Here is a 23,382-nt window from a genome sequence, read left to right as displayed (position 1 = left end):
CTAGAAGTTTAAAATTGTAAAATTCCTTGTACTTAAATCTACATGGATTTCAAACATAGAATTAATTTTTTAAAACGTTATTGCACTTTCCAGAACTTGACATATTTAAACATTGTGTTTGGGACTGCGAAACCTTCAAATTAATTTGGCACTACTTTGACACTTTTGTCAAATGTCACACCAGAGTTGCATGTTGTGGATTTCTTTACAATGTTTTATTCTTCAAGAGTGGACATTTTCAAATGGAAGCTTCAGTGTCTCAGTTATAATTTTAATTTAAATTCAAACCCAAGTTTTGGAAGTGTAAAATTGTGAAACCGTTTTAAGCGTAAAACTCACTTCTAAAACTGCCATTTGTCATTTTTTGAAATTAATTTTCCACAATTTTAACACTTTTGTCGAGTGTCATTTTACATTTACATTTGCAAGCTGATTTACGACTTCAACTTAGAATAAATACTGCTTCTAGAAGTGTAAAATTCCTTGTACTTAGATCTACATAGATTTCAAACATAGAATAAACTTTTAAAAACGTTGTTGGAGTTTCCAGATCACACAGTTTCAAATGGAAGTGTCAGTGTGTCGGCTATAATTTTGAGTTAAATTCAAACCCAAGTTTTGGAAGTGTAAAATTGTGAAAGCGTTTTAAGCGGAAAATTCACTTCTAAAAGTGCCATTTGTCATTATTTGAAGTTAATTTTCCACAATTTTAAAACTTTTGTCGAGTGTCATTTTACATTTACATTTGGAAGCCGATTTATGACTTCAACCTAGAATAAATACTGTTTCTAGAAGTGTAAAATTCCTTGTACTTAGATCTACATCGATTTCAAATATAGAATAAACTTTTAAAAACGTTGTTGGAGTTTCCAGATCACACAGTTTCAAATGGAAGTATCAGTGTGTCGGTTATAATTCTGAGTTAAATTCAAACCCAAGTTTTGGAAGTGTAAAATTGTGAAACCGTTTTAAGCGTAAAACTCACTTCTAAAAGTGCCATTTGTCATTTTTTGAAATTAATTTTCCACAATTTTAAAACTGTTGTCGAGTGTCATTTTACATTTACATTTGGAAGCCGCTTTATGACTTCGACTTAGAATAACCACTGTTTCTAGAAGTGTAAAATTGTAAAATTCCTTGTACTTATTAGATCTACATAGATTTCAAACATTGAATAAACTTTTAAAAACGTTATTGCACTTTCCAGAACTTGACTATTTGAACATTGTGTTTGGAACTTCGAAACCTTCAAATTAATTTGTCTTTTGTCAAATGTCACACCAGAGTTGCATGTTGTGGATTTCTTTACAATGTTTTATTCTTCAAGAGTAGACATTTTCAAATGGAAGCGTCAGTGTCTGTTACAATTTTAAGTTAAATCCAAACCCAAGTTTTGGAAGTGTAAAATTGTGAAACCGTTTTAAGCGGAAAACTCACTTCTAAAAGTGCCATTTGTCATTTTTTGAAATTAATTTTCCACAATTCTAAAACTTTTGACGAGTGTCATTTTACATTTACATTTGGAAGCCGATTTATGACTTCAACTTAGAATAAATACTGTTTCTAGAAGTGTAAAATTCCTTGTACTTAGATCTACATAGATTTCAAACATAGAATAAACTTTTAAAAACGTTGTTGGAGTTTCCAGATAACACAGTTTCAAATGGAAGTGTCAGTGTGTCGGTTATAATTTTGAGTTAAATTCAAACCAAAGTTGTGGAAGTGGAAAATTGTGGAACCGTTTTAAGCGCAAAATTCACTTCTAAAAGTGCCATTTGTCATTATTTAAAGTTAATTTTCCACAATTTTAAAACTTGTGTCGAGTGTCATTTTACATCTACATTTCGAAGCCGATTTATGACTTCGACTTAGAATAACCACTGTTTCTAGAAGTTTAAAATTGTAAAATTCTTTGTACTTAGATCTACATGGATTTCAAACGTAGAATTAACTTTTAAAAACGTTATTACAGTTTCCAGATTTTGATATATTTGAACAATGTTTGAACCTTTCAAATTAATTTTACACTACTTTGACACTTTTATTCAAATGTCATTCCAGAGCCGCTTGTTGTGCATTTCTTTATAATTTTTTATTCCTCAAAATTACAGTTTCAAATGGAAGCGTCAATGTGTTAGTTATAATTTTGAGTTAAATTCAAACACAAGTTTTGGAAGTGTAAAATTGTGGAACGGTTTTAAGCGCAAAACTCACTTCTAAAAGTGCCATTTGTCATTATTTAAAGTTAATTTTCCACAATTTTAAAACTTTTGTCGAGTGTTAATTTACATTTACATTTTTGGAAGACGATTTATGACTTCGACTTAGAATAAATACTGTTTCTAGAAGTGTAAAATTGTAAAATTGCTTGTTCTTAGATCTACATGGATTTCAAACATAGAATTAACTTTTAAAAACGTTATTACAGTTTCCAGATTTTGATATATTTGAACAAGATGTTTGAACCTTTCAAACTAATTTGACACTACTTTGACACTTTTGTTCAAATGCCACTCCAGAGTGGCTTGTTGTGCATTTCTTTATAATTATTTATTCCTCAAGAGTACACAGTTTCAAATGGAAGCGTCAGTGTGTCAGTTATAATTTTGAGTTAAATTCAAACACAAGTTTTGGAAGTGTAAAATTGTGGAACCGTTTTAAACGCAAAACTCACTTCTCAAAGTGCCATTTGTCATTTAAAGTTACTTTTCCACAATTTTAAAACTTTTGTCGAGTGTCATTTTACATTTACATTTGGAAGACGTTTTGTGACTTCGACTTAGAATAAACACTGTTTCTAGAAGTTTAAAATTGTAAAATTCTTTGTACTTAGATCTACATGGATTTCAAACATATAATTAACTTCAGATTTTGATATATTTGAACAATATGTTTGAACCTTTCAAATTAATTTGACACTTTTGTTCAAATGTCACCCCAGAGTCGCTTGTTGTGCATTTCTTTATAATTTTTTATTCCTCAAGAGTACACAGTTTCAAATGGAAACGTCAGTGTGTCAGTTATAATTTTGAGTTAAATTCAAACCCAAGCTTTGGAAGTGTAAAATTGTGGAACCGTTTTGAACGTAAAACTCACTTCTAAAAGTGCCATTTGTCATTTTTTGAAATTAATTTTCCACAATTTTAAAACTTTTGACGAGTGTCATTTTACAGTTACATTCGGAAGACGATTCAGGACTTCAACTTAGAATAAATACTGTTTCTAGAAGTGTAAAATTCCTTGTACTTAGATCTATATAGATTTCAAACATAGAATAAACTTTTAAAAACGTTGTTGGAGTTTCCAGATCACACAGTTCCAAATGGAAGTATCAGTGTGTCGGTTATAATTTTGAGTTAAATTCAAACCCAAGTTTTGGAAGTGTAAAATTGTGAAACCGTTTTAAGCGTAAAACTCACTTCTCAAAGTGCCATTTGTCATTTTTTGAAATTAATTTTCCACAATTTTAAAACTTTTGTCGAGTGTCAATTTACATTTACATTTGGAAGTTGATTTATGACTTCGACTTAGAATAAACACTGTTTCTAGAAGTTTAAAATAGTAAAATTCCTTGTACTTAAATCTACATGGATTTCAAACATAGAATTAATTTTTGAAAACGTTATTGCACTTTCCAGATCTTGACATATTTGAACTTTTTGTTTGGAAGTTCGAACCTTTCAGATTAATTTGATACTACTTTGACACTTTTGTCAAATGTCACTCCAGAGTCGGACGTTGTGGCTTTCTTAATATTTTTTTATTTTTCAAGAGCACACAGTTTCAAATGGAAGCATCAGTGTGTCGGTTATAATTTTGACTTAAATTCAAAGCCAAGCTTTAGAAGTGTAAAATTGTGAAACCGTTTTAAGCGTAAAACGCACTTCTAAAAGTGCCATTTGTCGTTACTTGAAACTAATTTTAAAACTTTTGTCAAGTGTCATTTTACATTTACATTTGGAAGTCACTTTATGACCGGGAATTGGATTAAATCCTGTTTCTGCAAGTGTAAAATCGTAAAATCCCTGAACATACGTCACGCATTTGCCACAACCAGCACATAACACAGTTCTGTGGCTAAACGAACCATTAGAGCTTCAACCTAACGACATTTCCCTGCAAACTCCACATTATTACATCTTATCCCATCGAGCCCAACTTTTTCCGTTTAGCTCACGCACTGATAAACTTAAAGCGAAAATTTATTACCGAAGTTATGGCTTTGAATACATCCTTAATTGTCAATTTGTAGCAGTCATAACAACTTAGTCTCTTCCTTCTTTCGCTCACATCTCATCCTTTCGACAGTGAAACACATAAATGAATAAAATCTCTCTCTGAGGACGCAATCTTCTCAACAGTGTGTATAAAGTTACAAACGCGGATATTCACCAAATCCCATTTGGTTAATGGTCGATACATTTGAATTTATACACAAACTGGTGCAGATGGAAATTCCCACGGGAATATTTCAAGGTTAAAAAATGACAGTTGCTCGGTACTGTATTATTACATGAGCTATAACACAATTATCGCATCTTCCTTCCACGCTAGAGTACAAAGCTGATAATGCCAATGCAATGCGCCGTAATTGATTTATTACCGGCAGTAAAGTGCAATTACATTAATCGATACGTTGATAAGTAAAAAAAAACTGGTGCCCGACTTCCTGTTTTCGTCCTAGCAGTAATAAAACACACCCCTATTTACTATTTATTTTATTATAATTTTAAATGAAATAGGTACAATAATTTAGTTAGTCTAAAGTTCCATTCATAAGCAATAATTAAATGACTCACGAAAATTAACACTAGGTGTAAGCATACAGCTCAAAATAAATACAGCCTTTTCATATTTTAAACTCGTTATTTATTATTTTAAATTATTAAGATAATTCCTTTAGAAGATCACTTATATAGGTGTCAGGATTCGTTATAACATCCAATAAACCTGAAACAAAACAAAAATAATAATCAAGTGCGACGTCCACTACGACCACCCACCCACCTGTTACATCACAGAATTCTGAAAAGGAAGTGCAAGGTAGTAACTCCTCGGTATACGCCGCCAACAACTTCTCCGACGCCTTCATCAACGCCTCGTCGTTGTGCCGTATATAGTCGGCCAAATTCGTAGACCACTGCTCCTCTGACCCGGTTACGTTCTGAAAACGAAAACTAGATGTCTCGTACGAAATTCACACCATGGCCAGCTAAGATCTGGAGTGCGCTACGCTCCCGGAGCTGAATTTCTTGTTGAAATTGATTCTAACCTCAAAAATTTGTTGGGTAACTAGCGACACCTTTACATGCATTTTGAATGCAAGTCTCGATGTGTCAATTTTAAAATCTTGCAAATGTTTTAAGGCAGTCGAAAGCGGTAAATCAAAATTTATTTCTAAAAAACCGAAACATTGTAAAATTTAAAAATGTAGAAAATTAAAAACAAAAGAATAGAAAATAGAAAAGTTCTAAATCCAAAAATTAAATAATTAAAACATGATAAATTCAAAAGCAAAAAAATCGAAAAATTGAAAAATCAAAAAACCAAAGAACGCAATACTTCAAAATTAAAAAAAAAATTCTAAAAAAACCTTCAACGGATTCTATTTAAATGTACTTTAAAAGCTCGAACCACCGAAGAAACGAAGAATTAAAACATTGAAAAATTCAAATTGTACAAACAAGTCGAAAAACCGAAAATTTTTAAATTGAGGCACACAAAAATCGAACTGTAAAATCAAAAAAATAAAATCTCTAAAAATTGAAAATTCGAAAATAAAGAACAGAAAAACGGAAAAATTCAAATGTTGGAAAACATACAGAAGTTAAAAAAATTGAAGAAACGAAAAATTGTATATCGAACATTAAAAATATGTATAGGAACTAAAAAATGAACTGAAAAAAAAAACGAAAAAATAAAGCATCAAACAGTTCAAAATTCCAAGAATAAAGAAATAAAAAACTGAATAATCGAGAAATTATGATATAGAAAAATTAAAGAAACTAAAATTACAAAAATTTTAGATTTTCCCTTTCTTGATCTTCCGATTTCCCGATGTTTCGATTTTTCGCCTTAGGATTTTTGGGTTTTTATTTTTAAAATTTTTGATTTTTCGATTTCGCTATTTATCGAGATTTCAATGTTATATTTTTTAATTTTCCGTTCTATTGTTTTTTTAAGTTGAAATTTTTCGATTTTGGGCTATTTTGATTTCTCTATTTTTAAATTTTCGATTTTGCGATGTTTAATTTTCAATTTTCCGAATTTTTATATTTTCCATTGTTCGGATTTCTCAAGTTTTTGATGCTTAGTTTTGCGATTTTTCAATATTTCAATTTTTTTTTGAATCGAAAAATTTAAAGTGAAAATTTCCAAATTTGTATTATAACTTTTCGACATATCAGTATTTACTTTTAATTTCTAGATTTTTTTTGTTTTTCGTTTCCTCAGATTTTCGATTTTTTGATTTCCCAATTTAAAATTTTTGAATATGTATTTAAATTTTTTCCCTTTCTTGATTTTTCAAGTTTTCGATTTCTTAACTAATCAATGGATTTTTTTATTTTTCTTGATCTTTCGGTTTTTAGACCTCGATTTTTCGATTTTTCAATTTTTTGATATTTTCCAATATTTTGAATTCACGGTTTTTCCATTTTCCAATTTTTCGATTTCAACTCTCGAAATTCCAGTTTCGCGATTTTTTAGTTTTTCAATTTTTCAATTTTACAATTTCTCAATTTATAATTTTTTTGATTTGTTAGTTTTTGATTTTTAAATTCTACATTTGTCAAATTTCCGATTTTTTGATGTTTAGATTTCCCGACATCAAATTTTTAAATATACGCAAATTTTACGATTTCTCAACTTTTCGTTTTCTAGATTTTTCAAGTTTTCGATTTCTTAACAAACTTATCAATGGATTTTTTATTTTTTCTGTGACCTTTCGATTTTTAGACTTAAGATTTTTCGATTTTTCAATTTTTTGAGTGATTTTATTATTTCGATTTCTCGGTTTTTCCATTTTTCGATTTCAGCTCTCGACATTTCAGTTTTTGAATTTTTCGATTTCTTAACTTCTAGTTTTTTTGATTTGTTAGTAAATTCTACATTTTTTCATTTTGCGATTGAACGATTTTTTGATCTTTCGATTTCTTAATTTTTTACATTTCAATTATTGGAATTTCTCAAGTTTGGGATTTTTAATTTTCGATTTTTCGATCTCTATTTGTTGCTTTTTAAGTTTTTTCGATTTTTCAATTTCTTTTTTGAAATTTTAGTATTTCAATTTTTTTATTCCTACATTTTCCGGTTTTCAATTTCACGATTTTTTCATGTTTCAATTTTCGATTTTGCGATGTTTAATTTTCAATTTTCCGAATTTTTATATTTTCCATTGTTCGGATTTCTCGAGTTGTTGATGCTTAGTTTTGCGATTTTTCAATATTTCAATTTTTTACTTCAACGACTTTTCAATTTTCCGCCTTAATTTTCGAATTTGGATTACTTCGATTTCTAAATTTTCGATTTTTCGACATATCAGTATATAGACTTTAAATTTCTAGATTTCTTTGTTTTTCGTTTCTTCAAATTTTCGATTTTTTGATTTCCCAATTTAAAATTTTTGAATATGTATTTAAATTTTTCGCTTTCTTGATTTTTCAAGTTTTCGATTTCTTAACTAATCAATGGATTTTTTTATTTTTCCGTGATCTTTCGGTTTTTAGACTTCGATTTTTCAATTTTTTGACATTTTGTTTTTTGAGATTTTCCAATATTTCGATTTCACGGTTTTTCCATTTTCCAATTTTTCGATTTCAACTCTCGAAATTCCAGTTTCGAGATATTTTAGTATTTCAATTTTTCAATTTTACAATTTCTCAATTTATAGTTTTTTTGATTTGTTAGTTTTTGATTTTAAAATTCTTTGTTTCGATTTTCCGATATCAAATTTTTAAATATACGCAAATATTACGATTTTTCGACTTTTCGTTTTCTTGATTTTTCAAGTTTTCGATTTCAACTCTCGAAATTACGGTTTTTGAATTTTTCGATTTCTTAACTTCTAGTTTTTTTGATTTGTTAGTAAGTTCTACATTTTTCCATTTTGCGATTTCTTAATTTTTAACGTTTCAATTTTTGGATTTTGATTTTAGATTTTTCACTCTCTATTTGTTGATTTTTAGATTTTTAGATTTTTGAAATTTTACATTTTGCCATTTTTCGATTTTTCAATTTCTTTTTTGAAATTTTAGTATTTCAATTTTTTTATTCCTACATTTTCCAGTTTTCAATTTTACGATTTTTTGATGTTTCGATTTCCCGATTTTAATTTTTTAATATGTATTTCATTTTATCGATTTGTCGAAATTTCGATTTTCCAAGTTTTCGATTTCTCAGTTTTACAATTTTTCAATTTTGGGAATTTTTCACTTCCTTTTAATTTAGCGCGAACCGACTCGAACAAATTTTGAACTATTAGCCGAAGTACTCTCAGGTACATCGCCAAACTCATCAACACAGTCAGAAAATTCTAAAACTCAAAATAGAAAAATACCAAGCACAACATAAATCACATTCAAATTCAGAAGCCACTACTCTGTAGTCAATACTAACATACTTAACTTCGAGTGTTTATGTTTACAAATCCGACGAATTTTCGAAATATGTATCCGTTTGTCACGGGAGCGCAGCACCAGATCTCACTCAACCACTCTCACTCACCCTTACCTTAAAGAAATAGCTATAAATCCCATCAACCAATCCGAAGAAGACCAAATACGGCTTATACACCGCGTACTCCTTCAGCCCTCTATCAGCCAAAAGTTTATTCGGCCCGGACGGATGACAGTGCCTCGCCTGCGCCAAAAGCACGAGCCGCTTCAGATGCCCCAACTTATGCGCATTCCACTGCTGCAACGAATGCAGAAGTATCGACATCGTGGCCCAGAACAGCGGCCCTTCGGCTTCGTACGCCGACTCGACCCACCTTTCCTCGTTGGAGCACTTGAGATACGACATAAGGCTACCTTCCTCCCGCTTGCTCACGCGGGTGCTGAAACCATCATTTAGCCAAGAGTCACAGCGAAGTGTGCCGACTTACGTATTTATCACATAGAGGGCGATGTGCACGATGTAGGGGACCATGTGCATGTTGCTCTGGGGTCCGCCGCCGCCCGTGTCCTCGTGGAACGACTTCTCCTGGGCGAATCGCCAGAGAAGTAGCTTTAGATCGTGGATGGTGGAGTTGTGACCGATGTCTCTATGGTTGGTGCTTTCTTGTAGATAGGTGTTGTGTCTGGCTAGGCAGCTGGCGAAGGCGGATTCGGGAACCTGGGGGCCCCATAAGGGTAGCAAGCCGTTGCATTTGGTGTTGGCGTTTTGGAGGGCGGCGGATTCCCACTCGTCTCGGGCTCGGGCTAAACGAACGGCACTCATGTGGCAGTCGATGTGGACTATGTTGAAGTGACTGACGGTGGTGTAGCCGGCGGTGCGACGCGACTTGGCTTCGAAGTCGTCGACGTTACACCGCTTAGTGAAAGTATAAATCCCTAGTACCTTGGTCGGTTGGTACTTGTACCCTTCCCGACATATACAACACACAAGACCTGTTTCTTCACCCAGTTCCTCGATTTGTTGCAAGATGGCGGACTTAGCAGTCACCTGACCTTTGTCATTGGTGCGCATGCCCAGTTGGCCCAGTTGCTTCTCGCGCATAGCCATCGCGAGCCGTTTTTTCTCGCTACGGGTGAACTCCCGGACTTCCTCGATCTGTTTAGCCACACTAGGGTTGGTACACAGAGCTTCGAGGAGATTCTCTGCTAAAGACCCCACGTGCTCGTCCGACGATACTTGTTCCAGTCGGTGGATGATCGGAATAGTTTCGGCCGCAGCTACCCCCAACTACACACTATTCAGTCAAAGGGTCACCCTCAAACTAAACTACTCACCTGAGTGTTCTCGTGGCTATGCGCCAGACCAGTAAGGAACCTCAAACAATACTTGAGCGCCGGTTTCGAAATAAAGTCCTTCAATTCGTCGCTGTCCGTCCTGAGTAAAGTCGGCTTAACGCAAGGCGCGTGCATCGTAATATACTCCAAGTAGTCTTTAACTATCCCCAACGAAATAATGTGATCCTTCAGCGTATTCCCAATGGCGTTTCGCTCAATCCCGTTGGTCAAAACGCACAACATCTCCAACTTCTGCTGATCCTCAGTCGTATGTTCGTAATCGTACTTATTCAAATCCAGAACCGGTTTGAAGTAGTCCATCAAAATCTGCATCTTGGCTTTGTTTCCGTACACCAGCGCCGCCAAAACTCGCGTTAAATGAACCAAAACCGCCTGATTGTTCCTGACGCTCGGGTGCGTGGTGCACGTCAACAGCGACCGGACGTACTCCGGCCCGCCGAAAGTCTGACTGAACTTGGTGAACTTCTCCAGCGACTCGCTAGTGGCCTTGGAAAGCACGGCCTCCATAATCTAGAAATTTTAACTAAAGTCAGCCCCGCCCTACTCGCATACGCATCATATTACATCTAAAAGTTGTTCGGTCACCGCCGCCTGGCTGGCGTCGGGCTCGCTATCAAGGCACAACTGAAGCGTCCGCAGGAACACCTCCATGGCTCCTAGTTTCGGCTGGATTAGGACCTCCTGGCACTTTACCACCTTGATGCTTAGGCGGAAGAGCTTGAGGATGACCTGGAGGAGGGGTTTGGCCCGCCAGACGTTCTGGATCGCGCCTAAGCGCTTCACCATTACTTCTAGACCGCCGCAGTCGGCTAAGACGTTCGCCATTTTGTAGACCTCTTCGTTGTCGACGGTGCTCTGGGACTTGTTGTTGAGGGTTTCGATGAATTCTTCGGTGGCGTCGCCGAGGAGGCCGCGCATTCGGTAGACGACGCGCATGGCGTCGTGGTCGCCGCCTTCAGCCACCCAGATCTGGGGACAGTGAGGTTTTAGTGGCGGAGCGAGTGGTTAAAAAATGAGTCGTGGATTTTGCCAACATTTGACTCTAAAACCATTGTTTAAGTATATTATAGTTGGACAACTTAATACAAATTTTACTTCGCCTAAATAGTGAGCTTTAGGACAAGGAATCCAGGGGGCGTGGGACAAATTTTTCGTCAACGCGCATTTTCACTACAGTGAGCGAACGTATTAGGTTTATTTTACTCTACTTCAGATGGCGCCATCAAACATTAGCAAAGGCAAACACCCTTCACTCTGCTCTTATACGAGGAGTTATCCATAAATCCATAATTAACATTGTTCCGTAAGGAGTAATGTGTATAGACATATATGTACAAAATATGAAAATATACTTGACATAAAAAATATGAAGCAACGCGTTGTAACGTGATACGAAAGAATTGTATTTAAATGAATTTGACGCCTATTTTTATTTGACTATATCTGAAGACTGACAGAAACTTTCCAAGGGTTTTTAAACTGGTATAATTGTTTAGTTTTATAGGATTTAGTAAAATTTTGATTCGTGATGTTAGAAAAATATTAACACAAAATGAAAATATATATTCAAAGTAAATAATAGAATGACATAAACTTTCGGCGTTGACATTACAAATAATTACAAGACAGAAAAAAAACACGCATGTTTGTAATATCGGGTTGTTAAAGGCTACTTTGAAGACAGTTTGTTTCTATGAAAAACAATTGATGAAATCCGACGTTTTGGTAGATTTTGTTCCAAAAATACGAGATAACTAATTGTTTCTTGAACTAGTTTCCGTAACTTTTAAAATTTAAAAAGGATACGCCATTCTGCTGTAATAAAATCTAGAATAAGGTCAAAATCACACATTACATTACATTACATCTGATTTTGTCAACCACATGAATATAATTTACATTAAAATAAGTTACAGACGTTGTTTGAAATGTTTACTATATTTCGAAAACAAGATAAATAAATAAATAAAATGTGCAGTTTATAAACTTTAAAAATTTATTATAAAAATAATCATGTTTGAAGCTTTATTTTGTCTGTTCCATGTTATTGGGTGTACACTGTACTGGGCCCCTCTGGGGATATAACACCGACATCAGTGCACCGACCCAACGTTCTTCAACCGATGGGATGATTTATTACTTCCGTTATGCTAGCCCTACACAGTGATCTGGTTTTCGGATTTTCGACTAGATCTGCACAGTTAACTCTTTGCGCACTGCACACTGACACAGACACAGAGTATTTTCTTCACGGCAGCATCAAAAATACTACGCCGAAAGCACTTCTTCAAGTGTTAATTTTTTTAAGATGTCATATTTGTCAGCGTTTCCAAAATTTTCCTCTTTGCACAGGTCAACTAATTTTTCGTAAATCGCATTTTAAAATTTTTGTTATTGTATTTTTTACTTTTTAATTTTCTAAGGCATGAAAAAATCCCATATAGGTTTCTATGAATTTATTAATGAAATCAACTGACAACTTGCGCGCCATTTTGTGTTAATTAATATCAATAGTGATTATGATAATTTTAATCCATCTGAATGAAAATCCATCTCCCAAATATTTTACACCGATATAAATTTATTACTTTCTTGGCACAATTTGTAATCCGAAGTCTCCCTCCACATGCAATTTTTCGTCGCCTGAGAACTTGTTTGATCTACAGACCAAACCACACTCAGGCCAATATCGGCTTTAAGCGATTTATTTATAAGTCGACATTCGTTAGAGTTGATCTGATACACATCCACTACGAAGAACTAACCCGTTTCGACCATTGGACTTTACAACGAATAACCGAACAAAGTTCTTGAACATCTTAACGATTTAATGCATAATGTTTCCGAATGACAAAATTTACATTTCAAATTGTATTATCAAATGGTAAAACACTCACCAAAATTTGTCACCAACAATGAAATGACGCAATCTCCAAATTTTACAATACAATATCCTCCGTTTACGGTTTATGCATCCGTGTTGAGTTTTCACCTTGAACGTCATGACTTTTGAAAAAAAAAAATGAACATTTTCCAACTTATAATGTTATTTAAATTTTAAAAAATAGCATAGTCCTGATCTTGTGATTTATAAATACCCTACTGAGACTTTTCGGCTTTTCGATTTCTCGATTTTTCAACTTTAAATGTCTCAATTTTTCAATATTTCAATTTTGGGCTTTTCCAATTCTTCCATTCTTCAAATTTTCCATTTCTCGGTTTTTACTTTTTGGATTTTCAATTTATTGTTAAACTTTAGATTTTTCAATTCTTCGACTGTTTTATACTTCGATTTTTTTTTTCGATGTTTTAATATTTCATTTTTTAAAATTCTAGGTTTTTCGATATCTCGAGTTTTCAATACTTCTATATTTCAATTTTTCAAATTTTTTAATTTTAATTTTCGATTTTTCAGTTTTTCTTTTTCTAAAATTTTTCGATTATTCAATTTTTTTATTTCTCAATTTATTGAATTCAGATGTTTCGTTGTTTTGATTGTTCAGTTTCTCAATTTATCAATTTTTCAATTTTTAACTTTCCTTTTCGACTTACGACTCCTCAATTTCTCGATCGTTCGATTTTTCGATTTCTCGATGTCTCAGTTTTTGAATTTTTCGATGTTTCGATTTTTGGATTCCTCGGTTTCTCGATTTTTTTCTGTAGAGCTTCTCAATTTCTGGATTTTCCAATTTTTTAATGTTCCGATTTTTCAATTTTTTAAATTGAATTGGATTTCTCGATTCTTAAATTTTGCGATATTTTAATTGTTCAATGTTTTAAATTTTAGATTTATCGATTTCTCGATTTTTTGACTTCTCAGTTCTTCAGTATTTAAATTTTTCAATGGAAAAATTTTGACGTTAAATTTTCAGTTTTCTGATTTCTCAAATAATCTATTTTTGATTTTCCCACTTCTTAAAGTTTCGATTTTTCAGTTCTTCAATTTTTCAATTTTTCGACTTCGCTTTATTGGTTTTTCGATTTCTCGATTTTTGGATATTTCTTTCAGTTTTGATATTTTTCAATACTTCGAGATTCTTTGATTTTTCGATCTCTAGATTTTTCGATTTTTTATTTTTGGATTTTCAGTTTTTTTTTATACATTAAATTTTTCAATTTTTCGATTGTTTTATATTTCAATTTTTCAACTTTTCCATATTTTAATTTTTAAATTTCTAGATTTTTCGGTTTCTCGATTTTTCAGTTCTTCAGTTCTTCAATTTTTCGATTATTCAGGTTTTTGATTTTTCAATTTTTCGATTTTTTAAGTTTGCGATTTTTCGACTCTACTTTTTTGACTTTTCAGTTTCTCAATTTTTTAATTTCCTAATTTTTGGATATTTCGTTCAATTTTGTGATTTTTCAGTTTTTCGATTTCTCAATTTTAACTTTTCAATTTTTAAATAATTAGTTTTTTTCGATTTTCCATTTTTTTTTTATTTTTTGATTTTCCAGTTGTTCGATGTTTCGATTTTTGAATTAACCGATTGTTCAATTTCTCGATTTTTAAATTTTAGACTTTCCAATTTTTGTTTTTTTGATTTTTTTATGCTTCGATTTCTCGATTTTACAATTTTCCCACATTTGAATTTTTCCGTAAGGTACCACCACTTCACAGTGAAGCGAGTGAGATGTAAATATATGTTCATTCTTTTCTACATGGGAAAGTGATTCTCCGTATAGGTTGTCCAACTATAATATATGTACTTAAACAATGCTAAAACGATGCCTTGTTTATAACACCAAGTGTGTTTCATTTAGTCACGAACCACTAGCGAAGCGAGTGTTTAAAAAACAAGTCAAGATAAACCACCTACCTTTTTGAAAACATCCTTAACCGGAAGATCCAAGCTAATAATCTTGTTATTAACCAGCAACTCCATCCCGTTATCATCCTCCAATAAGGCAACGAGCTCGCAATCTTGACAAATCTTGTTCTTGACATCCCGCATCAGGGGCCCCAATCCCGGCTCCGAACTCGAATAGGGATTCCCCAACATCCTCCCTTGCAAGAAATCCTCCTGCTGCGGATCCTTCTCCAACGTCAAAAAAAATTCATCCACATCGTTCTCCTCGGGATAAATAATCGAACACAACCTCTCAAAAATGAAGACCGGAGTCAACATATCCTGAACGTTGTGCTTCTCAACAGTCTCGATACACACAGCCATGAAAGATTTGGTTTCTTCTTCAGTCCCCGTGGTCATTTCTTCCAACAGTTCTAGGAGTTTTTCTTGAGTATCGTCGATGAGACGGGTACGCTGGACCACCAAGCGACGTAGAGATAAGTACCCGTTGAGTACGGCACCCACTAGTCGACCTTTGTACTGTCTTCGGATGGCGGTGTCGTCGAGGAACGACGCCAAGAGTTCGGTTAGTTGATTCAAGGCGTAGCCTTGTGCCAAATCCGAAGTCAAAGTCGTAGCTTCTAGGTAGTGCAGTTGTTCGATTTCCATCGTGATCAAGTCGGCGAGAACTACTAATACTCCTTGGATGGTTAAAAACTGCTTCCACGGTGCCTCCTGGATCAAACTTTGGTACAAATTGAGGAACTCGGCGGAGTTCTCACCCGCATTGCCCAACTCCTCCAGGAAGCAGGTTAGAAGTATCAGAATTTCTTTTTTGCGTTCGGGACTATTACACATAAGTTCGACTATACTGCACGCCACCTGGCGTGCCAGGCGCGAACTCGTGTTAAAAAGAACCGACTTAAGCCAGGTTGAGTCGTCTAAGTCGAGTTGGTGCAAACCGCGGTTTTTCTTCATGTTGCGTCGCCACCTCTTGACGTACTTTTCGGTCAAATAGTAGCCACGAATCTCTTTCTTCCCGCTCGGTAGTTCCTTGACGGAGTCGGACTTCTGCGGAAACCGGGCCTTCCAATCGGCGAACGTGTGCCCGGGTTTTTTATCCAGGAATTTGTAGACATCCACGGTGGTACCCGACAGTTCTTTGAAGGTATTGTTTTTGTCTTTAGTTTTTTTGCCACCACCTTCGGGTACTTTGACCATTAACCCTTGCAAGATCTTGAGACAGGGTAGGATTATGGATTCCATGACCAAGGGACTCTTGGAGTTCTGGCAAGCCTTCAGGAATAGTTTCATCATGCAGCGGAGCTTCAGCTCCCAACATTCGTCTTCCTTTTGGACCATCGCCGCGAGTAGAGAGACTTCGTGCCTAACACTGGTACCCAGGTCACTACTGTTCACGTGCTCGTTCAAACTCAACGTGATTCTATCCATCAACAAGTTGCAAAGTTCTTCGGTAGCTTGTAAATTATCACGGGTTAGAACACACAAGAGCTGTTTGACTTCTTCCTGGATTTGGATGCTCCCTTTGCGCAGGTTATTCCAGACGAGTTCTTGGATCAAACCCTTCGAACACAGGATTTCGCGAGTCGTGGGATTGGAAGCCAGGGCTCTCAGTAGGGTCAAGCAATGCTCGGTGGCGGCCGTCGAGCAGCCGTAACAACGGGTATTCACACAATGACTGGGTTCACCTTGCTTGGGCAACGGGGTACTCTTCGGACACACGATATCACGATGTTTGCGATCATAAGCCACTAACTCCTTCCTCGATACCAACACCCTCTGGATGATCTTACTCAACTCTTCGAACGACGTCTTGCATTCGTTGCAATACTGCTGGGCCAACATCTGAATCGTCTTGTTAACTTTAACCTGAACCCCAGTCGTTACAGTCGGTGCACTAGTACTACTCGTGGTACCACTAGTTTCGTCTTGTTTGCGATCAGACCGATGTTCCGTGATTTTCAAAACTAGCGTCTCCAGGTTGGGTTTATTCGCAATCAGTTGTTTGTACACACGGTCAGCTTTCTCCAACAACGAGTTGATGTTGCTCACGGTCTTTTTTCTATCGTCGTCGTTTTCGATCGACTCGATGGCGCAGCAGGGTTTAGCTAGAAGCGTGAAGTCGAACTTCGCATACTTGCAGAAACCGCACGCGTGGCACAAGAACGGGTCCTTCTCGTCGTAGTTGATGGCCCGGCACTTGTGACACTGGAACACGTTCTCGCCGCAGTTCGCGCACACGCCAGGGTTCGCAGGGACCGCGGCGCTGCACCTCGGACACTGCAAAGTCTCGCTCGACGCCTGAATGTTCTCGTAAAAATCGGCGTACTCGATCATCAAATTACACGCGACGATGGGTAGCGGGAACTCGATTTTGACTTCGGTCTGACCCGACTGCACCGCCACCTTTTTGGCTTTGTGCCACAGTGCGGGTTTGTTCTTGAGCTCGACCACAGCCTGCACACTCCTATTATTGTAATAAATGTTAATAGTGCGCACCATTTTGCTCCGTTTCAAGTCACCGATCCTCACCGTTATCTTGCTAATCGTGTGACTGCTCAGCAGTTTCACGATTTGAGTCGTAGTAGTAAATTTAGAGTCGACTTTCAACGAACTTAGTTTGATGGTGGAAAAGGACACTTCTGGGTTGTTACAAACTAGGCACGGCTCCGACTCGAGGTAGTACCCATCCAACTCCACGAACTGACTCATGTGGGCGTACAGATTCGCGTTGGGGTGGTGCGCGATCAGCTCGTTCTGCGCCGTAAGAATACTGACGGCCTTCTCTACATACTCGGTCACTTGCGGTACCACGAAGTTCGTCTGGAAGAACTTCAACGAAAAGTAGCCCAGCAAGTCCACGAACTGTGACGCTTTTCGCCCGAAATTAGGAATCAAGGGCCAGAGTTGCCACAGCAACTCGAGCAGTGACTCTTGCTCACCGGGCTTCGAGTTTTTATAAATCGCTAAAATCAAGGTGTGCGCTTGCCAGCGCACACTCGTCGTGTTCGTCTCCAACATGAACGTTTTGATGAATCTCGCGAATACCTCTTTGGATACTTGTTTGTTGATTTGGTCTACCAACGCCACACAATTCGCTTCTTCGAAGAGCGCCTCGGCGGCACTGTCGTCCGATTTCTCCCGCTCCTTCCTCGAGGTACTCTGTTTGGTACTTTCGCTCGGTTTCTTGTTACCGGCGATCGCGCATTGCAACAAATGTAGAATAGTCGGGGCGACTCCTTCGTCTAACAAACAACTCATTTGGATCAAGAATGGCAAAATCGTGTCTTGTTGCATGCAAAACCGCTGCCAGTTCCCGGTACGGTTGACCGCGATCTCCACACAACTCTTCAAGTGTTCAACTAGGTCGACGAGAATGTCGTACGGGAGGGATAAGGAGTGGTGGACCTCCTGGACGGACTCGTACCCACCGCGGACACAACAGTCGATCACGCCTTTTAGGTGCTTGTTCAAGGCGTGGAGGTCACGGTGGTACCGGTACTTCTCCTTGTTGCCACAAATGAAGAGGAGCAGTTTGCGGACTTGGCGTCGGACCGAAGGCACCTGCGACGTCATCATGTACTCGCATAGATATTGGTACCACGAGTCGTCGAACGCGGTATTAATAGGCTCGGTGATCTCCGAATACTTGTGGACTTGGTAGGGTAAGCGCAAGGCCATTTCGGTAAGGATTTCTGGATAAGTACTGAAAAAGTCGGGTCCGTTTTCCTTGACGAATTGCTTCATGAAGAACGGGGTCATGTCTGGGGGTGACCGGGTCGAGTGTTCCTTGAGTAAATTACCACTAACGGTACTCTTAGTGTCTTCAGGGGAGGTGGAAGTCCAGTACGACAAAAGCGACTCGAGCAAACTATTACAATAACTGATGATGTTAGCTTTGTGGAGTACCGTAGCTGTGGTGCGCGAGACGAAGGTCGAGTTGTCTACCGCGACAGTCTTACTGGTTGACGGAGCGGTACTACCGCTACTCGAGGTTTTGCAGCGGCCCATAAACACACTCAAGAGCTTCATCAACACTAACTGTACCTCCTTCTGGTTTGACCTGGTACAAATCTCCTTGACGTTTGGTTTGTTCAACTGCAGCTCGATAATGATAGCCGCTAGGAGCGAATTAAAACACGCCCTATCCCTCTCCGAGTGACCATCAAGATCACTGGTCAACTGAAGCACGACTTGCAAAAAAGGTATAGCCCTCACCCCATCCACGTTTCTCAATTTAGGTAAATACTCGGTCAGTCTTTCCAACAACTGTAGCCTCAACACATGCAACCTGCTACTATTCTCGGAGTCCGTTTCTGTGTCCACCTCGGGTGGTAAATTATCACTTTCGGTACCTTGGAAATTGGGGTTGGCTACGGAACTCGTATCCGAGCGCGACACGATTGGTAACGACTCCGGGATATTGTCACCGTACGCCGAACTTCTACCAGACACGTTATGTTCACCCGTGATACTCTCCACACCACTGCCCCCACTCTCGGAACCCGCGGCACTCCCCCCTTGCTCCGCCGGTGACGTTCTAAGGGTCGACCCGTCCGTCGCCGCCGTACTTCCTTCATCGTCCGATCCCGCCGCACTCGCCGTCGTGTCACTGAAGTGTCCGCCTTCCTGCGCCTGCGCCGCTTGCCCCACTTGAGCCACTTGCGCCAGTTCTTCGTTGCTAAGCACTTGTAAGCCTCCTGCGCCGATGTCGTGCTCCTGCAAACTCAACGCAATCGCCAACTCGACCATGGTCTCATCGTCTGCATCCGGCGGTATGTCCAACAAGGGTTGGTACCCGCCCGCCCCCCCTAGTAGCGCTTCCAACGCATTCACATTATGGTTGTCGCTACCTTGGATGGGTTGCTGCAACAACGCGATGGCTTCGGCAGCCCCCACTTCAAACGGTCTTCCAGAGTCCTCCGGGGGCTTATCCACACTATCACTCTTGGAGCTAGCCGGTGGGGTCGAGCAATGAGGCGGACTCGGGATGAACACCCTCCTACGTCTCACCTTCGGCTTCAATACTTTACTGAGCGCCTGCTTCGCACTAAACGCAATGGCCGGATCCTTACACAACAACAACTGGAGGTAGACGGCCATAGTGATGTTACTGTAGGTATCACAGCTGTTAAAAGCGTGCACGATTTCCACGAGCGCGTGGATGACCTGCTCGGTGTGTTTGAGTCCGGGGACCACCACCGGTGCCAAGTTCGGGTTTTCGGGGTTCAACGCGTGCAAAATCCACAGCACGTCCATGAGTTTTAACAGGAGGTGTTGGGATTTTTGGGGCTTGGAGGTGGTGGGTTTCGGGTCGAGAGGGTCGTCGAGGACTATGTCTTGAATGCTGGTGTGCGAGTCGGAGAATTTTACCAGGTTCTGGGGACGGGACACCGCGATTCCGCGGACGATGAGTATGAGGCGGTAGAAGCTTTCGGCGTCGATTTCTTTGGTGTCGGAGTCGGTCATGGCGTGCAGGCTGGTTAAGACGTGTTGGAGGAGGGCTTGGTCTTTGTAGTTGTGGTAGAGTTGGCGAGAGGAGTGGAGGGAGGATAGCAGGGCTTTTGAGTGGATTTGGATGAGGGGGGGAGTGGGTAGGGTTAGGAGTTGTGTGGCGATTTTTAAGGTGGGTTGTTTGTATTTGTCTTCGACTGAGTAGAGGGAGAAGGCGCCGTCTAGAGCTTCCAAAATGCCAACGACGACCCTGAAAATGAGGTAGAAAAAGGTAAGTTTGTTGATAGGTTATCGCGGTGTCTAATGAGCTGTGTTTCGATAAATCTCGCTTCTTTGAAAAATTATAAAAATGTTGCCGCTTTTCTTTTCAATTTTTCGAATTTTTAAGTTTAAATTTTTCAGTTTTTAATTTTTCAAATTCTGAATGCTACATTTTTTGTAATTTTTGCAATTTTTAGATTTGAGTTTCTTAAGGTTTCAATTTTTAGTTTTTCGATTTGCAATATTTTCTTCAATTTTTCAATTTGCGACTTTTCCATTTTTCAGTTCCTTTTTTTTTCGATTTTTGGATTTTCCAATTTTTCGATTTTTCATTTTACAATATGCAATTCTTCGAATTTGCATTTTTACGTTTTTCAGTATTTCCGATTTTTCAACTTTTGTATGTTTCAATTTTTCGATTTTTATTTTTTCAATTTGCAGTGTTTTCTGTATTTTTTCAATTTCTCGTTTCTTCAATTTTTAATTTTTTTGTTTCTTCAATTTGACGATATGCAACTCTCGAAATTTTCATATTTTTCGATTTTTCACGAGTTTTGATTTTTTAATTTTTTAATTTTTCGATTCAGATTTTTTCAATTTTCCGATTCTCCAATTATTCACTTCCTCAATTTTTCATTTCTTCAAATTTTCGATTTGCAATTTTTCGTTTCGGTTTTTTATTTTCTTCATTTTCACAATCTTTCGATTTTCGTTTCTTCAATTTTTCATTTCTATAATTTTTTCCGATTTTACTAGATGCAACTCTTCGAGTTTTCATTTTATAATTTTTCAGTTTTTCGATTTACAATTTCACGAGTTTTCAATTTTTAATTTTTCGAATTTTCAGTTTATTTCTTCATTTTTTTTTATTTTTCAGTTTACCATTTGTTCAATTTTTCGTTTTTCCAATTTCTCCATTTGCAATGTTTCTTTTAGGCTTTTAATTATCTTTATTTTTTCAAGGTACTACATATTTATATAATTTTTCTTTTATTTTTCAAGTTGAAATTTTTCAATTTTGGAATTTTTCAATTTTTCTGCTTTTAGATTTGTTAATTTTTCGATTTTTCAGTTTCATGATTTTTCAAATTTTCGTTTCTTCAATTTCAAATTTGCCATTTTTCGAGTTTCCATTTAAAGTATGTAATAATAATTTTAAAAATATTTCACTTTTCAATTATTGGATTTTAAAATTTTTTCATTCATTCGTCTTTTCGATTTTTGGATTTTCCAATTTTTCGATTTTTCATTTTACAATATGCAATTCTTGGAATTTGCATTTTTACGTTTTTCAGTATTTCCGATTTTTCAACTTTTGTATGTTTCAATTTTTCGATTTTTATTTTTTCAATTTGCAGTGTTTTCTGTTTCTTCAATTTGACGATATGCAACTCACGAAATTTTCATATTTTTCGGTTTTTTTCGATTTTTTAACTTTTCTGTTTTCTAATTTTTCGATTTAGATTTTTTCAATTTTCCGATTCTCCAATTATTCATTCCCTCAATTTTTCATTTCTTCAAATTTTCGATTTGCAATTTTTCGTTTCGGTTTTTTATTTTCTTTATTTTCACAATTTTTCGATTTTCCAATATTCCGATTTTATAATTTGTTGGTTTTTCGTTTTCGTTTCTTCAATTTTTCATTTCTATAATTTTTTCCGATTTTACTAGATGCAACTCTTCCGAGTCTTCATTTTATAATTTTTCAGTTTTTCGATTTACAATTTCACGAGTTTTCAATTTTTCATTTTTCGAATTTTGAGTTTATTTCTTAATTTTTTTATTTTTCAGTTTTCGATTTCTTCAATTTTTCGTTTTTTCAATTTCTCGATTTGCAATGTTTCTTTTCGGTTTTTAATTATCTTTATTTTTTCAGTGTTCTAATTTTATGATTTTTCTTTTTTTTTTCAAGGTGAAATTTTTCGTTTCTTCAATTTTTGGTTTCTTCAATTTTAGAAGCAATTTTTTTAGTTTTCGTTTAATACATCTTATAATTATAATTTAAAAAAAATGTAACGTTAAATTTTTTTCATTTCTTCAAATTTTCGATTTGCATTTTTTTTTCGCTTTTATTTTCTCAATTTTTACGATTTTTTGATTTTTGAATGTCCCGATTTTGTGCTTTTTTAATTTTTTAAATTTCAAATTTTTCAACTTTTCGTTTCTTCAAATTTTCGATTCGCACTTCCACGGGTTTTCAATTTTTAGTTTTTCAATTTTTGATTTGCAATTTTTCTAGTTTTACGATTTTAGAATTTTTCGATTCGATTCGTTTTTTCTTCTTGCCAATTTTTCCATTCACTAAGTTTTTAGTTTTTTAAGATTTTGGATTTTTAGTTTTTCAACGTTTCAATTTTTTGAAATTTTTCGAGTTTTCAATTTTTTCCGATTTTTTAGTTTCTCGATCTTCCAATTCTTCGATTTTTCGACTTTTCTATTAAAAAAAATGGAAAATCAACCGAATTTTCAATAACCTGAAAAATTGTGAAACTTAAAAATAAAAAAAAAACAAATAATGAGGACTAAAGAAACCAGAAAATCGGACAACTGGAAATCCAAAAATTGCAAAATTGGAAAATTTAATAAACGAAAAATTGAAAAGTTTATTAACATTTCATTATAATTCAGAGAGGATTTACTAGGTACAATTTTGATAATTTTTCTATAAATTTTAATTTCCGTCGTAGCACCTAAGTTATTATAAACCGTGTTCATTACTCACTTTTCGAGTTTAGTAAGCGGGGTGACGTTCGTCTGTTGCGTCTCCTGGTCAGTGGTCACCGTATTCAACGCCTGGGTATTAGGACCACTCCCCGTATTAACCGCTTCTTCAGTTTCTTCAGGCCATCCGAAAGCGTCCTTGGTTTTGCCGTACCTAGACACAACCC

The 23,382-nt window shown here is 36.4% G+C and overlaps 1 protein-coding gene across 1 annotated transcript in view; it reads right to left on the bottom strand.

The window, feature by feature from the left end:
- Positions 1–4,703: 4,703 nt before the first annotated feature.
- The window catches only part of LOC135125449 (E3 ubiquitin-protein ligase UBR4), a 45,885-nt gene continuing 27,206 nt past the window's right edge, over positions 4,704–23,382 (bottom strand). Inside the window, exons 14-21 of the mRNA XM_064051085.1 lie at positions 23,217–23,369; positions 14,789–20,483; positions 10,536–10,940; positions 9,951–10,481; positions 9,104–9,903; positions 8,731–9,055; positions 5,008–5,164; positions 4,704–4,950 (exon numbers count right to left, since the gene is read on the bottom strand). Coding sequence (XP_063907155.1) covers positions 4,886–4,950; positions 5,008–5,164; positions 8,731–9,055; positions 9,104–9,903; positions 9,951–10,481; positions 10,536–10,940; positions 14,789–20,483; positions 23,217–23,369 — 8,131 coding nt within the window. The 3' untranslated portion in view covers positions 4,704–4,885. The remainder of the gene's footprint in view (positions 4,951–5,007; positions 5,165–8,730; positions 9,056–9,103; positions 9,904–9,950; positions 10,482–10,535; positions 10,941–14,788; positions 20,484–23,216; positions 23,370–23,382) is intronic.

The sequence above is a fragment of the Zophobas morio genome, unplaced genomic scaffold, assembly GCF_036711695.1.
Source record: "Zophobas morio isolate AGI-343-1 ecotype UQ-CSIRO unplaced genomic scaffold, CSIRO_AGI_Zmor_V1 ptg000008l, whole genome shotgun sequence".
In the NCBI taxonomy this organism is placed as follows: domain Eukaryota; kingdom Metazoa; phylum Arthropoda; class Insecta; order Coleoptera; family Tenebrionidae; genus Zophobas; species Zophobas morio.
This window is presented reverse-complemented; position numbering and strand designations above follow the sequence as displayed.